Source organism: Crassostrea angulata, chromosome 5 (assembly GCF_025612915.1).
Source record: "Crassostrea angulata isolate pt1a10 chromosome 5, ASM2561291v2, whole genome shotgun sequence".
NCBI classification, from domain to species: Eukaryota; Metazoa; Mollusca; class Bivalvia; order Ostreida; family Ostreidae; genus Magallana; species Magallana angulata.
The window spans coordinates 25,016,312-25,033,076 of NC_069115.1; the positions used below are offsets into that span (position 1 = coordinate 25,016,312).

General features: G+C 31.4%; 2 protein-coding genes across 2 annotated transcripts; one reads left to right on the forward strand and one right to left on the reverse strand.

The window, feature by feature from the left end:
- Positions 1 to 943: 943 nt before the first annotated feature.
- Positions 944 to 4,634, reverse strand: LOC128184603 (uncharacterized). The gene is made up of 4 exons (XM_052854160.1): positions 4,451 to 4,634; positions 4,155 to 4,213; positions 3,145 to 3,306; positions 944 to 2,657 (listed from the first exon to the last, which is right to left on the reverse strand). The coding sequence occupies exons 1-4, from the start codon at positions 4,618 to 4,620 to the stop codon at positions 1,948 to 1,950; spliced, it is 1,101 nt and encodes a 366-aa protein (XP_052710120.1). The 5' UTR covers positions 4,621 to 4,634; the 3' UTR covers positions 944 to 1,947.
- Positions 4,635 to 11,907: 7,273 nt separating this feature from the next.
- LOC128185591 (uncharacterized) lies at positions 11,908 to 14,329 on the forward strand. Its single transcript, XM_052855178.1, has 4 exons — positions 11,908 to 12,014; positions 12,203 to 12,267; positions 12,882 to 13,049; positions 13,364 to 14,329. Exons 1-4 carry the CDS (start codon positions 11,932 to 11,934, stop codon positions 13,828 to 13,830), a joined length of 783 nt encoding a protein of 260 aa, XP_052711138.1. The 5' UTR covers positions 11,908 to 11,931; the 3' UTR covers positions 13,831 to 14,329.
- Positions 14,330 to 16,765: the final 2,436 nt, after the last annotated feature.

Below are 16,765 nucleotides of genomic sequence, written 5' to 3' on the forward strand. Positions count from 1 at the left end.
AAGTGAGGGGGGACTCCTTCTTAATTCACTTCTTTAAATGTAAAATTAAGAAAAATCTTTGCTGCGACAAAAGAGTGGAGGGGGGGGGGGGGGCTAGCCCCCCCCCCCCCCCCTCCGATGCAGAGTGTCCGTATATTATATCTGTAACTTGGTCCCATTCTTCCTCCGTAAACATGATACGTGCAAGGAAATGAAACACCGTCTCAATCAATTAACATGCACTGAGTGGCCGTAGAGTATTTGTTTAATACATGTATAACATATATTTCAATATGGTCAAATCAACTAATTCAGAAATATAAAACTAATTCACAGAGTCCGTATACAGATTTAGTTTTGTCCAAAACATGTCATTGCGAGCGATTATTTCGATCCACTTTTCTAAAGAGTATACGAAAATATCCAAAATAACACAAACGCAGATTTATAAAAAAAGAAGAAAAACCCCCCCAAAAACAAGGTTCTCCCAAAATTACCGCAAATATGTTTACGTCCAAAATTAATCACCAAACCAAGAAAAGAAGGGAATGTTATGAAAATTAAATTACCCTAACTTTTCATGTTCCCTAACCAACGAGCTGCAGGTAGAAAGATTCACATTTCTTAAATTGTTGGTACCCGTTACATACTTGCAAGTTCTAATTATAACCGCTATTCCCCACAACCATTAAAATACCGGTTTTTTGTTTGGTTTTTTTTTGGTTTTTTTTTTTATTGTTTATGTTGATATCATATTTTATTTTTTTATATTGATATTTTATTGATCCAATAGCAACTATTTTTAGACATTCATTGCATATTATAATTATAAATATCATGACACAAAAATAAAGTTATGTAAAAAAAATCGTAAACAAATACATGGAATTCTAAATCGTATAAGTTGTAAAAAGATAATTTCAAATGCGTTAAAAATGTAACGAACATATAATTATGACATTGATTGAGAAGTAAGGAAAGTTTATTTTGTTCATTAGAAATCAGGTGCATATAAACAGCAAAGAAAATATCAAATCAGTTTTACAATTGCAAATTAGATATTTACATTGATTATTTACAAGCATTTAAAATATTAGTGGCATCAGAGTGTCCTGTCAGCTGTCACAGAACTGCTGTACTTTGAAATTAAATGCTCGATTTTATGGGTTTTATTACAGATACGGAAGATTTAATTGAATATATTATGTTTTCAGTGCAAAGTGTAATAGTACTCCAAAGTACTTTATTCTTTCACAAACTTTTTAAATAAATTATTTTTACTCTGAATAGGCCTAGTCAGTTTAATTTTTTCCACTTAGACTGCCAAACAGTCCCATTATGATAAAGGTTAATAAAGTTCCGAAATTAAATTTCTTTTGACACAATTGAAATATTTCCTTTCATCAAAAACACAAAAATCATTTCCAGCTATTGCTATAGGGAAAACAACACCTCCTTGCACAATGACATTATTTACAAACTTCCGCAAATTAATTTTGCCCTTTTTCACATTTCTAACATAAAATTTGACTTTTGCATTGTTGTGTCACTTTGGTTATATAGTTTGTGTGGCTAATGATACAAATCAAATTAATGAAAATTTATTCAACTTTTCATGAAACCGATGTGTTCTGTAAATATCCGACAACATTTTTATAAGATCCCAATTATCTAATTATCTGTTTTGAAATGTCATATAGGCAAACAGGTTGTACAACATTTTAAAATCGCCTGCTCTAACGTAATAAAAAAAAATATTAAAAGATATTATCATTTACTCACTTTACTTAATGGATAGAAAATTAAAGAACACTGTAAAAGTCACGAAAACTATTTTAAAATCAGTTAGGGACTCATTTCCTCTAATCTTTCATAACTGTTTCTGTGTGTCGATGGAAGTCTCTCTCTCTCTCTCTCTCTCTCTCTCTCTCTCTCTCTCTCTCTCTCTCTCTCTCTCTCCTTGGAAATCTACTTTAGCGAATCATAAACATGTTGAGAATCTCGACAGGACTTTTTCTTTTCAACTTTAAACGCTAAGGAGTCGACATAGTCGTTTTCCATGGTGTTGACCAGAGGATCCTGCACGTCCCCATCCTTCTCCTTGTCAACAGCATCAACGGTTTCCCCACCCAGATTGTCATATAAGTGTTTGACTGTTTCGACCGAGTGATCAGACTTCAACGTTTTCAGATTTTCAAATGTTTTGTTAACAGACTCTGACCCTTGTTCAGTTTTTCTAGATCCTTCGTCAGCATCCCCATTTTGTCCTCGCGACTTGTTAATGTTAGACATGGAAAAGTACTTGTTTGTTTCGTTGGAGCAACCGGACTTAGGAGCTACTGTAACAGTAGTTTTTAATGTTTCGTCAACAGATTCCGAACCTTTTTCATTTTTCTCATTGTCAACATCCCCATTTAGCTCATCCAAGTCATACAAGTTATCGTTCGTGGCCCCAAGGTGACGGAAGGTCAACAATTCTTCAACATGTTTTACTTCTTTTTTCCTTCTCCTGACGACGTACTTCCGCCACATGTACCTGCAGACAATGGCGGCCAGGAAGACAATTAGTACCACCACCATACTGATTAGGACAGGTGTAATCTTTACACCCGGGGACCGCTTCAGATCTAGACTTTTTCCATTGGATCCCGGTTCTTGATCAGATTTATCAGAGATTCCTTAAAATAAATTAAGACAGAAACGAAAAATAAAATGACTTTTATCATATGGCACATTAATAATTCTCCTGCTGTTTTCAGCGTTACATGATAAAAAAAACTTCTGACAAAAATTACATAAATAAGGAAATGGACACAAAAGAAAATACTCTCTCTCTCTCTCTCTCTCTCTCTCAAATACATGATCGTATTTTAATAAAGAGTTATAATTAATCAGACAATACATACATGCAGTTATATTTATCTATACATCATTTGAGAAGACTCAACAAATTGTCCATGCATCAGATCTACCTTTACATTTTAAAAAATATTTTTTTTAGCCATGAAGTATATCTATTTATTTTAAAAGTAAAATAATATCTAAATTTTTTTGGCTAAAATTATTTTTCTGTATCTTTATAAATATCCCTTTGTCTCAAGGAGATTAATAAAGTCTCAAAAAGGACCAACGCGACCCAGCCTCCTTCGACTACTTAATACACACCAGTCATTGTGTTACATGAAGTCCTCTGTCTATCACCGGGACATCCTGTCGATACATTGCAGACTTCTTTAGGACAGTTACATTCTGACTGGCAGTAGCATCCGTAACTCGGAAAACGGCATTTTATGGAGCAGTTTTTTCCAGTGTAACCGAGGGGACATTCTAAAGGGACATAAACTTATAGAAATTGAAAACTGATCATTTCAAAATAATTTTACCTTAATGAGTTTCCTAGTTCTATCATAATCTGTAATTTTCTAAATAAGTACAGATACTAGTATTGTATATATTTATCAGAGAATAACCGATGAAAATGACATAAAATGTATCTGGGAAAAAAATAAAAAATTTCCTCTTTAAAATTTTACAATTTTCATAAGAATAAAATTGACATAATAGAGGGAATAATCAAAGATTTCATTGGGTTACACAAAGGGGACATTAATACATTTGAATGAAGTCATGGTACTCAATATACGAATTCATAATATGGCTTTATATATTTCCCCTTTCCGTTTTACTGTTATTAATAGTAGAAAAACACAAACAAAACTAACCAAAAAAGTAAAAAAAAAAAAAAAAAATAACAACAAATCCCGATGCAAAAAATTGAATATCTATGAAGGCAAAAACTAGGATACCGAAAAGTAATCTACTTGTTTTATTTTATTTGCTTTGATATTTCAAATTTACTTTTTAAGATATTATTTTTTTCCCCAACGTGATAAAAGCTGAACAGGAAACCAATTTACCAATAATTTCAATATTTTATAGAGAGTCAAATGTCTATTTTAAAAATTAAGATGTACTCAAATATGTAAAAGAAATTTGTATAAAATGAAAAATATACAGCAAAACTTAATATGTAAAATTCATCTTATATGAAAAAACAACAAGAATTTCTTTCAAAGAAAATCACTTGGAGCTCTTTTAATTTGCGTGGAGTTCATGTTAAACAAAACCTTTGGAAAGCTTGGCTTTTTTCTTTCTTGCTTTATGATAATACATACCTTTGCACCTTTCAGACAGCGAGTCATAAACCAGATCGGAACCACAGCTGCAGTCTTCCCTTTGAGACATGCAAGAAAATTGCTGAATGGCAATTAATGATATCCTTATATGCACAGATTTTTAATGAAACATCTTTTAAATAAGACGGGAATTACCTATTATCATTTCGGAAGTCTAACAATCTTTTTTTTCTCCTGATTTTTAACAATACAATTTGCATGCACAAATATAAAACTCAAAATAAATGTGAAAATAATTAAGTTAAAATGCTGTATGTTATTTAGATACAACTTACGATTGACACAAGCCCTTTATGGTACAGGCATTCATCAAAAGAGTGAGAGGAACCAGGTAAAACACTGAACAGTTCATGTTAAGAATGTTTAAGGAATACACGATACTTATATCTAAGCTACCCTTACTTGTAACAGGGATAGATGAAAACTGTATTTTTATATGTAGCATTGATAGATGAGACCAGTAACATCGACTCCTCGTGTTATATACTTAGCATTGATTCACGTGGTTGGAACTTAAGTTCGCCAACTCCAAACAAGGAACAATGTAATTTAGCGGAACCGAATGATGTTTATTGACAAGGTTGTATAAAAAAGATTTTAAATAGATAAAAACAGTTTTTGTGTCTCTAGACTAGAAACTAACTGTCTAGTCTAGAGACACAAAAACTGTGTTTATTTTTTTTTTCTAGCCAATAAAGTTCATCTGATAAAATTAAAAAGCTCATGTATTTTTATTTTTCTAACATAGATATTTTCATTATCATTCTAAATAGCTCCGGTTATGAAAAACAAGGGTGTGTTCTCCTTAAGGTTGACTGTATACTAGTATTTGCGTGACTTCTGCTTTGTTAGTATTGATATGAAATCATGTTCATGATGCAATCTTAGGACAAAGAACCGTCTTGAGGGACGCTTTTAAGGTCGACTGGTTGTTTTCGAAAGTATACTAATTAGAAAGGATCCTAAGAATTGTATATGTATTTATTATAAGACTGCCTCTGGCATATTTTAAATCAATGTTTCTCCTTTGAATTTGATTCCTCTGACGGCAAATTGATATACTATTAGTTAAACTTTACAAAACTAGTAAACAGGAGAGAAAGAGAGACAGGAACGCTTTTCATTGCTCTGGTTTAGACAATAAGTGCTACATGAACCTCCCAGGAGTCGATGCCTCCATTGACACTAATTATGTGATTTGTGTCAATATTTATTTTCACTTTATGCCATCTTTTACATACATAATGTATGTTAAAGTTCTGGAGACTGTAAAGCCCATAATTTCTTTCATCATGTACCGCCCTCCTCTGAGAACTTAAGTATTAGCATAGACGTTATCATATCTTTGTCCATTTGTCGTATAGATCTGTGCAGACGTTTGAGAATTATAAAAGAACAAATTTTCCTTAAGCTTGTATTTTCAAATTTGTTATTTACATTTTTCCTCAAATTATAAAGATTATTTGGAAATCAAATGTTTTGTGTTATCCAACTCCTTTAAAGGGACTTGGACACGATTTGAGTTCAAAATTTTATTATTTTTTTATGTATAAACTGGTTTACCTGTGCATTTTGAATGATTGACCAAAATTTGGATGTTTGAAGTCAAGCCTTTAGAGAAATACAGAGGTAAGAATTCTTTGTTATGAAAACAAAGCTCGAGTCTTATATTTGTTTACAAATAATGGTAAGTTATGAATTATCATTTAAATGACTCGTGGCAAACAAGATACACTGATTGAATGTGTTCGTAAATGATATTAACAACAGAGAAAAGCAATATTTGATTGAAACGTATACCAGTATAACCCGTATGTTAACAATTACAAGGCTCGGGCTTTGTTTACTAAACAAAGAATTTTAAACTGTGTATCTTGCTTATAACTCAATATTTGACTTTCAAGTTTTGACAAAGCATTAAATATACCCCCTAAGACCTGGTAACCATTATAAACAAAAAGAATCGAAAAATAAAATTTTAAATGTTAAGCTTAAATCGTGTCCAAGTCCCTTTAAAAGTTTTACGAGCACGCCGTTTAAGAACATTTACATTTATTCTATATTTTACCCTTATCAAGTAATTTTTCACGTACACAAACAATCTGATTTCCCAATACCTTGCGTAATTCTATGGCATTATCACTTTAAATAGGAATTTAAATTCCTATAGGATTTGAAGAAAGCTCCCATAGGATTTAAAAATCCAATGGGAAATCTTGGAAATACTTTTCTCTCATAGAAAATATCATTTCTGTAGGTTTTTATAAAATACTATAGGATTGCCAATAATTCCTGCAGGAAAATAATTTGTTCCGCCGGGTTTTACCATTTTTCTATAGGATGTTAATATTCAAAGGCAAACATCTAACCTGTTAGGTGAGATTAACCAAAAGCAAAAGTGGATATATATTTTCAAGACAATTATCTATCATTAAGTATATATGGATTATTACGAAACTACTTATTAACCTCTTGAAAAGTTCCCACCTTGGCAGTGGCATTATGTTGACACGATTAATGTTCTACATGTCTTTGACTGCATGCGTTCTCGCTTCTCGTCACCAGGCATTGGTCGTCAGTAAAGCCACGGTCTTCTTAATTCAATTACAGAATCAGACACTTATGTTCTTATTTTGTGTCTGCATAAATAACACGAATAACGCAATTATAAGCATATGTGGACAAATAAGATTCAATTTATTTGCAATGGAACGTACGTGCCCAAAAGTAAAATATTTCAAGGACGATTAGTCAGAAATAGCTAGATTTTAATACTTCCTCTTGGCAGAGATATCTTTTTTATGCCAAACGATATACATACACGAACGATCATCGCCATAAAGTATGGCATAATATTACCCACAATTTACAAGTAGAATAATCTGTCATTTATCGTAACAATCCTCCCAATCCCTGTTTAAATATTAAGCACTTGTTCATGTATCATGTAACGATATATTTTAAAACTTATCAATCCTTTCGACAATTAACCACTTGTTTTGATGGTTGTTTTTGATTTCAACAGTAATGGCGGTGATGACATTGACTATAGATATGTTTCCTTCTTCGTACATTCTTAGCTGATGATGGGAAAACTGTTTCGACAAACATTCCTTTTTGATATTTGATACAATTTCGAATCTAAAACGGTATGAAGACATTTTTGCATAAGCATAAATGAAAATGACATCACACACTGTGTTTACTCTGAAACAACAACCCTTTCTACAGTACAGTAATTTGTAGCTTTAATTTTTATCAATTTAGGCACTTAAGGACCTTGCATACTTTAAAACACTCTATCCAAAGATGTTTATGCAACACTTTTCATTTTCTTAAAATGCCCCTGGTTCAAACGATATTCATTCACTAAATTTCTTCTTTGGAACGTCCCAACCTGTTGTCAGGTTGAAGGAAATGTGAACTAGAATTGAAATGCAAAAAAAAAAAAAATTAAAACAAATCAGAATTTCTCGTTAAAAATCTGTTGCCAATTTTTTTGAGTAAAATGAGATGACATGTCTATGAGGAAAAGTTGGAAAATCCATTTTAATTTTATTTCTTTTAAATAGGCATGTGTTTTTTTTTTTGTAAATGTCCAACAAGTAATGGAAACTTTTGCCTGGCATTAAAGTATAAATCGGTTTCTTCCTCCAATGGCAAAATTAAAGTTTACGATCTCAACAATCGCGCCCATTACATTCGGGAAGAGGCAGATCTAATTCAATTCGGTCACGTGATAAACTCTGATTAAACATCACCATGTGTATTACAGCTACCTTCCACACCTGTATATTTGTGTAACCAATGATCGGCATATTGTTATGTGCAGTTTTGTTGACTCATGTTCACACGCTCGACACTCAACGTTGGGTGTACAAATACTCTGTAAATATTTACTACATGCAAAACACAGCTTTTGTCTTCAATAACTGTGTTTCGTTTCTTACTATTTACTTTGTGTTGTCTATTCTGTCTGTGCAGAGTTTGCTTTACTTAAAACTCTCGGAAAAAGCGGCTCATTTTTTTGTATTTATATTCTATTGTATTTATTTTCTTTCATATTTTTTTGCATGTTTTATTAATATACATGTACATGTATATACATCCTATACATGTACTACCTTTATTTTCGTTTCTGCTACATTTATTTTTGTTCCTATGTCTTGTTTTCCATTATTTTGTATTATATGTTATATACTTTTTGAACATTTTCTCTGTCATGCTAATAACTTTACACACTCTCCTGATTTTGCAATTTATTTAGAAGCAAATATTTCTTTCGATTGCAGCCCGTTTTTTTCATGTTTAGTCTATCACAAGATAGATAATGGGTAACTCAGTCGAGCAGTATCGAGCTGCAATCGGCTTGTTTTATTTTAGATGTAGAGGTGTATCAAAAGTTTATTTATTTCTGAATTCCCCACTTGCAAATTTTCTGTTACTTTTTTATGATCTATGTAACTCATTTAGCCACCTATTGTTAAGCATAATGCAAATTTCCTTCCACATTAAATTTTTTTCCCACTTTTTTATGTTTACCCTTTTACTACTGTGCGGAGATATTGAACTTAATCCAGGTCCTTCTATTGTAAATATTCTGAATATTCTACATCTCAATATCCGCAGTATCAGACACAAGTTAAGTCATTTAAACTACTTTATTCACGACTTTGATATACTATGATGTGTATCATTTCTTTTTTTCTTGTAAAAAATACTCTAGAGCGAGAAACAACATGTTTGATCAATTGTTTATGTTAGATTTAGTCAATATTGATACTGATTTACTTTTATATGGCAACAATAACCTTCCTTTACATATCAACAAAAGCATTTTTGCTTCTGTACAAAAGTTTATAGACGAATCCTTGAGATTTAAATAATATTTCTTTGTGTATATCATTATTATATTTTCTTTTGTTCTATATTCATATGCATGACAACTATTGTTATATTTAAGGAGAGGAACTTGTAAGTTGTTAGAACTTGTTTCTGATCCTTTTGTTTAGTCAATAAAATATGTTCAAAACAAATGGAAACTGTAATACTGGAGAGTGTGAGTGACCAAACAATAAAACTTTGCATTACAGATTTACCGACGAACTACAAATAGTGTTGTTAAGTCATATCCGTGAAACACGTTTAGATAAAATAATGTTTGGAAAACAAATTTCAATTTGATCCTGAGGTTTTTTTTTAAACAAGTACTTTTAATTTGCATACTAAACAAAGACAAAACCAAAAAAAAAAACCCCAAAAACCAAACAAACAAACAAACAAACAAAAACCGAGAAATTAAAACGACCGCTTTTTGTGTGAAGAAAATATACACTGTAACACTTTTAAAGGCTTACACGCCGTTTATTGTTTAAAAGGCAAATAAGCTTTCTTATGTGTTTGAAATCGTATGATACCCTTGTTTTTTTAGATAACATATAACAAGCACTTATCAAATAATCTAATGTTACAAAGAATTCAAACCAACAAAATTCCCTTTATTAGTAATATCAAAAATAATGTGCAGGTTTATTTTTTCTTTTAAAGACATTATGCAGTTTATTAAACATTACGATTTTTTAAAACTATTTTTTTTTTTAGAATGAAGTCATAGAAAAACTAAAATTGATCATGCATTGCTGACAAAAACAGAAAAAACAAAAAAGGAGCTTTAGTTAGGAATATAACATTGTGTGCATTGCAGAGTCCTCTACCGACCATATTATTAACCTTCATTTAAGAAACTAGCACTTGTTCATCATTTACATGTACATGAATTTGCTGTTTCGCGCAAAAATCATCAATATGTATCATGTTTGTGTTCTTTACATTTAAACTATGAAGACACGGAAGAAGGAAACAGCATCAAACAAACACGTTCTGTAATCCACAACTTCTTCCGTATGTACAAGTGCTAATTGCAATTAACTTCAAAATAAGTTTTTCTGTACTAAAACTATCCACATCAAGTACTGCCTATTTCAATACAATCATATTGTGAGAAATAAATTTGACATTGCACATTTTGTTTGATATTCCTGACACTCAGATACATGTGCACATATGTTTTAAGTTCACAGTCGTACCATAGGCAAAATCAATCCTTTCATCAATTATCGAACAGAAAGCCTTGTTCAACATTTAAGGTCAGGCGTGACATATCTTCTACTATTTTCTCTTTATTTCCATCTCCGCAATGTGAAGATTTCCACTGCGTTATGCCAAACTTATATTTTCATGTTACATAATTTTTTATTTTTTTTGTAATACTAGTATATGGTTTCAATCGTAAAAATATGTTTTGACTTAAAAAAAATCATGTATTGTATTTTAAATGCAATTAAAAGAAAAATTCAAAATATTCTAACTCCGAAATTAGCGTGGTAATGGACCCTGAGTTTTTGGGCATTCACAGGTTTTAATGCAAATAAAGAAGAAATAATCTCTCAAGGAAAATTATATAAAACTGGGGAACGTCGAATATGTCATTAAAGTGGTACACACCGATATACAAATGTGGATGAAAGTGCAACAAAATTTGTTAACCGTTTAATAATTCTGTATATATTTTATCATATTAAACAAAATTAAGTTTGAAAAGATAAAAAAAAATGTAAAAGTCCTGGCGAGTTTCAAACTCGTAATATTTTTGCAGATGCTCTAACCAAACTACTAAGATACAATTTTAAAAAAAATTTAAAATTTTTTTTGATACGTCATTTATAAATGACATAATTCGTCAATGACTATTTAGTTGTTTTTAAGGTAAAAAAAAATAAATTAACAAGCTGCAGTTCATAGATGGAACGAAAAAATTTGAGTCTATTACTGGAATAGGCTTTATTGGTAATTGTTAAGATCAATGTATGGGCATAAAATGCTTTCTTTGGTGATTCATGTGAGATATAAAAGTTGCGACATTGGAGAAAAAATACATACCCGAATGAATCATCAAAGGGAGCATTATGTTCTTTGTATTTACATCTTACTTTTAACAAATGAATAAATTGATTGTAAAAAGTAAGTAAAAATCACTAAATTACTGCTAACGTATATCATTTCGTTAGCTAAACAAAACAGCCAAATCGTATCCTATGGGAATTTGAGTCTGACATCCTCATGATTATTTCGTGTAGTCCGTGATTTTTCTCGATGTAGGTTTGGACAAATTGATAAACGGGGCATGAAGATTCTAGTCAGGCTGTCCCTCTAGAGCTATGAATTAACTAGAAGTTTCCGTTAGAAATAAAGGGAATCATACTCGGTATTTGTAAATATATGGAAACATCCTTTTTCTGCTTAACAATCTTAAAACAACAACCTCGGCAAAGATGTATAGAATGTGGAAAAAGATAATATTAATAATACTTTTAACATATTAATAATTTTTTTCATAGAAAACGATACGTTTGTACTGCATGTATATGAACATGTTTTTCTTCTGTACATGTATTATACTTGGAATGATATTCATCAAAATTGTTTAACAATGAATTTAAATTAAAAAAAAGGAAATAAAAAAAACAAAACAAAACACAGGGGTTGGTTCCGGGAATAACAAACCTTTGCCTGGCATTAAAGTATAAATTGTAATCACTTAAACGAATAACCTTTTGACACTCCTGGTACAATGTTCCTGGTTTGATTTTGAGAAGCAGGTGGTTTCACTCACGTGACGCTTTGCTATATAAGTCAGGAATTAGTTTGATTTTGTTGAAATCTTTCTATGTTATTGCTAAATATAAAGACAAGAGTCATGAATTCTCTAAGTTCAGCAGTATCTGTGATTCTTCTTGTGCTAATGACAAAAGTCTGCATAATAAGGGGATCGTGTTCGAAGTGAGTTGTTTTTAAGCAAAAACTACAATGATATGAAAATTTTGATATGTAAACCAACGATTGAATGATATATGATCAATGAAAAAAGAAAAAAGGATAAGAATATAATTTACATCTTTCATTTCATAGTTTTGTAGCATTTAGAAAAATTGTTCACTCTAAAGTATTATTTTGCTTTTATATTACAGCCGCCAAACATCAGACTGCTGTAATACTGGATATTTTTATGACTTGGTGTCCAGGAAATGTATGAGTAAGTATCATCAAACACGAATGGCAAAACTGTTGAGTAAATTATTGGGACTAATTTTGTTTGGTCCGTTGAAATTTTTTGGGGTAAATGTTTAAGAAGTTAAGATAATAAGGTTTGATCAATTTTGAAATTGTACAGGTTACTTTATGTGTGCAAGAATACTTTTTATCATGCTAAAATGAGGCATGGATATTTTAATACTTGTCTATTCTTTTACAAAAATACTATCCGTAGCTAACAATTTATTGTGGGCTTAGTGTCAAACAATTTAAAATAAAACTATTGAACATTGAGCTACATGTATAATGTTTTATGATTCATCCCTGACATCTTTCCCGAGATTTAGAAAGGTGTGAACATTAAGAAATAAAATAATATGAACTACTGTAAGTTAAACCAAAATATAAAAAAACCCCAAAAACTGTAATCTGCACTCATATATTTTCCAGCATTCTGTTTCAACAATAAGACTGCTTTTGTATGCTTTCCTTCAAATGAGTAACGTCATCGATCAGTATTCTACACAATATTAGATAAATGTGGGTATATATTATGTTGCATTTGTTCATATTTTATGTCTTGTTCTTAAAAACATTTATTTTTAATCTTTAAAGATTGTCCAAACGGTTTCACTGGAGAAAATTGTTCCTTTAAATGTCGTTATCCGAGTTATGGATACCGCTGTCAGTCTGCCTGCACCTGCTCAGAGGAAAACTGCGATGCGTCGACAGGATGTATCTTGAATACTCAAAGGATTCCAAAGAAAAACGGCTTGATTTTAAGTACAAGTGTTTCCAAAAAAAATTTAGTTTAATTATATCCAAACATTTTTAAAGGTATTATTAGGTAAATATTATTTTTTCGCTTTATTTTTGGCAAACAAATAAATATAATGAAATATTGTTCTAGTCTCAAAACTGTAAAATCATATTTTCAGAAGAATACAATCATGTATTTTATTGATCAAACAAATGATAATATGTTAGTATTGGTGAATTGATCCACCGAAACAATATAACATTTTAAAAAAATATTCGTTTAGATATAACCACATATGAGATGTATCCTCATATTGATTTACAAAGTACATTTGTAGATGCGCTCTCAACGACAGGCGGATCCTTGGTGTATGCATCTGGTCAAGAAACGGTATCGGTCTCAGTATCAAAACAAATAAATCTAGACACAAAGAGATCCCCGGATGTGGTGGCAACACCTGTCCTGGTGACTACCGTTGTGGTACTTCTTGCCGTCTTAGCCGCCATTGTCTCAAGATACACTTGGAGGAAGTACGTTGCCAGGAGAGAAGCAGAGAACAGAGGAGAAAACCCTGTAAAAGACTTTGAAGAGTTTCTAAACAGAAAACCCAGTCACTCAGACGAGACGAACGAAAATCTGTATGACGAACTGGATGAGAAAAAAATGGATGCTGCAAAGGAAAAGAATGAGAAGGGACCTAAAACTCTGGACAAAACATTGCAAAATGACTACATTGATTCTCTGGCGTTAAAAAAGAGACAATCTGATCGGGAGTCCAAACACTTCTATGATCCTCTGAAATAGACAGCAAATCTACGGCGGAACTGAATACTAGTACGCCTTTTTGAGGCAATGTGCGTGTTTGAGAGAGAGAGAGAGAGAGAGAGAGAGAGAGAGAGAGAGAGAGAGAGAGAGAGAACAAGCGATTAGCTATATCATGCTGTTTCAAATCAAATATTCAATATATGTTTGTATATTCTATCCATTGACTATTTACAAAAAGTATCATGTGTCACCCAAGGTCAAGATCAAATAAATGCTGAACAATCAGAATTGGGTTGGGGGGGGGGGGGGTCCCGATGTTTGAACTATCCCCCCTTTCATGGGACATATGAATTTTAAAAAAAACTTTTCATGATTATTTAAATCTGTTTTATTAATGCTATAATTATCTCAAATAAATGCTTTAAAATTCCTTATTTAAAAGTTCCGTTTACAACGGAGCGTAATTTATTTCTTATGAACCTGTACAGGTATCGAGGTAATGGTCTAACAATAGTCTAATCCGAGGATTTACATAGAAACCTAGTCGCACACGTATTTTGCATTTCATAAACCGGCGTACTTAGAGGCCAAAACTGAATGCTATTCTTATGACATTATGACAACACAGAACTGAACGTGCACAAAACTGTTCCTATCACGCCGTTATTGTACAGATGTAGGTATCATGTGATTACATGATCAATTTACAGCTGTCATGATGTAAAGTTTGTATTTACATCCACCCAGTAAATTCATCATGTTATCACATGACACATGAATACTATATCAGGTTAAATAATTTGAATGATATTCATTTTCCTTTTAGTATATTTAAGCATTGAATCATTATTTTTTGAAAGATGTGGTCTCATAACTGCAACGGTGTGTGCATACAAATTGAATAATGCGCGCTAGGGCGTTATGAAAATTTGTTTGCACACACCGTTGCAGTTATGAGACCACATCTTTCAAACATTTTTTCCCTTTCTGCAAATATGTTTATTTTTAGAAATTTCTGCCTTATTCAACGAGTAAGGCGCAATTAACGGAAGAGCCACTGGAACAGTCGAATTATGCTGACAAAAATAGTCCACATCGTTTTAAATCATTGTAACACAATTTGACTTTTCATTCTGTAATCTGATGAATTTACTTTTGGTATACTAAAACAATAATCAACTGAAGTTATTTAACAGTTAGAAAATATTCACAACAATGAAATATTAATCAGCGTAAGTATAATACATGTATCAGGTCGTAATCCGGTTTGAAGTCGCGAGGAAAGTCAGTCATGTTCTTTGAGAAATACTGAATGTATTCATACGCACCAGAGCGCGCATTATTCAATTTGTATGCACACACCGTTGCAGTTATGAGAACCTGATAACTGAAATAATTTGAAAGTTACAAAATTAAATAATGTGAAAATTTCAAAATTTCGTAACTAATGCCTTTTCATCAATAGCACAGACCAAATAAGACATCAACGATTGAAATAAATTATCCGTGACGAAAAGTCAAAACAATGAATGGTTTTTTTTTCTGCGCTTGCTGAAAATACCGTTTATTGGCAATTTTTTTTCATGATGTTAGTCTTTGGTGATAGTTTAAACAGAAAATGAGTGGACGTAAAACTTTGGCATATCTTTAGTCAATATTACGAAACCGGATGCTTAGCAAAGCGATACTTGTGAAATATCAAAGCATTGATAGTACTGAAAGCTGGGCAAGTTTAATGTGTGTGTTAATTACATGTTTAATAAGATAGTCAAATTTTTTACAATGTTTATTTAACATTTATATTTTTGATGAAGCAAGAATATATTGAATTTTCATTAAGAGTTGGAAAATGAAACGACATATTGAAAGACAATAATTAACATTTCGAGAAAACGTAAAATTGTAGTAACGGGAGAGTTCCAAATGTTGCCGATATATAAGTTTTCTCTATTACTCTCTTCATGTAAGCTGTCTTGTAAAAATGTTAATTAATGCAAATCTCTGCAGTGTTCATTTATTAAACTTGAGTAATTTTTCTTATTTCATTTTCGTCAATATGACTAAAAAATAAACCTTTTCCAAGACTTTAGATTAACAGAAAGTCGAGTACCCATCATTTCCGCTAATATCTTTTCGTCATTCTACAGTTATATATACTTAAAAAGCCAAAACTTTGAAAAGATCTAACAAAATAGATCTATAAGTGTAAGATTATAACATAATTCTTTTTTATCATAAACGCAATCCTATTAATTTATAAGCAATAATGTTTTCGATGTTCCTGTGGCCGCATGCACATAAACAGAGGAACATGTGCTCCACATGTTTCGAGACAAATTGATAACAAAAAACAAGTATTACTTTTAAAGGAATGATCGGCAATAATGATATATTGATAGCTAGAAACAATCAACATGATCAGTTTGATGTAAAATGATTAAAAAAGTGCTGTATTTTTACAAAATATAGATATTTTGAATCTGTACACCATAATTTCATCATTATAAACCGTCAACAAATTCAATTTTGAAATAAATTTGGGGAAAGCCGTTCGTAAACTCCTGTCTAGTTTCATATTTTTAACGTTATTATTAAATGTTTATGTCAGTGGCGTAGCGCCCTTTACGCAAAAAACGCAAATGAATACACAAAATTTTGCAAAGCATAGGTCTTATGATTTGAGTTTCCTATTGTTTGCACGTAAACAAATCGTATTGAAACTCCACTGAATTATAATCTGCATATTTAGTATTCAGTTCTCATTGTAAACCATGCAATTACTACGATTCCCGAAAATACCGTCATTTCATACTTTACATTAAAATTAATTGGAAGTTCGTTAAACTTATTAAAATGAGATGAACAACTCCTTTCAAGTTTAAATATTCATACTAAAATCTGAAAACACATCAAGTTTTTAGTGTTTGTCCGTAATTGTATTCTGTCAGTCTATACTTACATGTAATATAAGTCG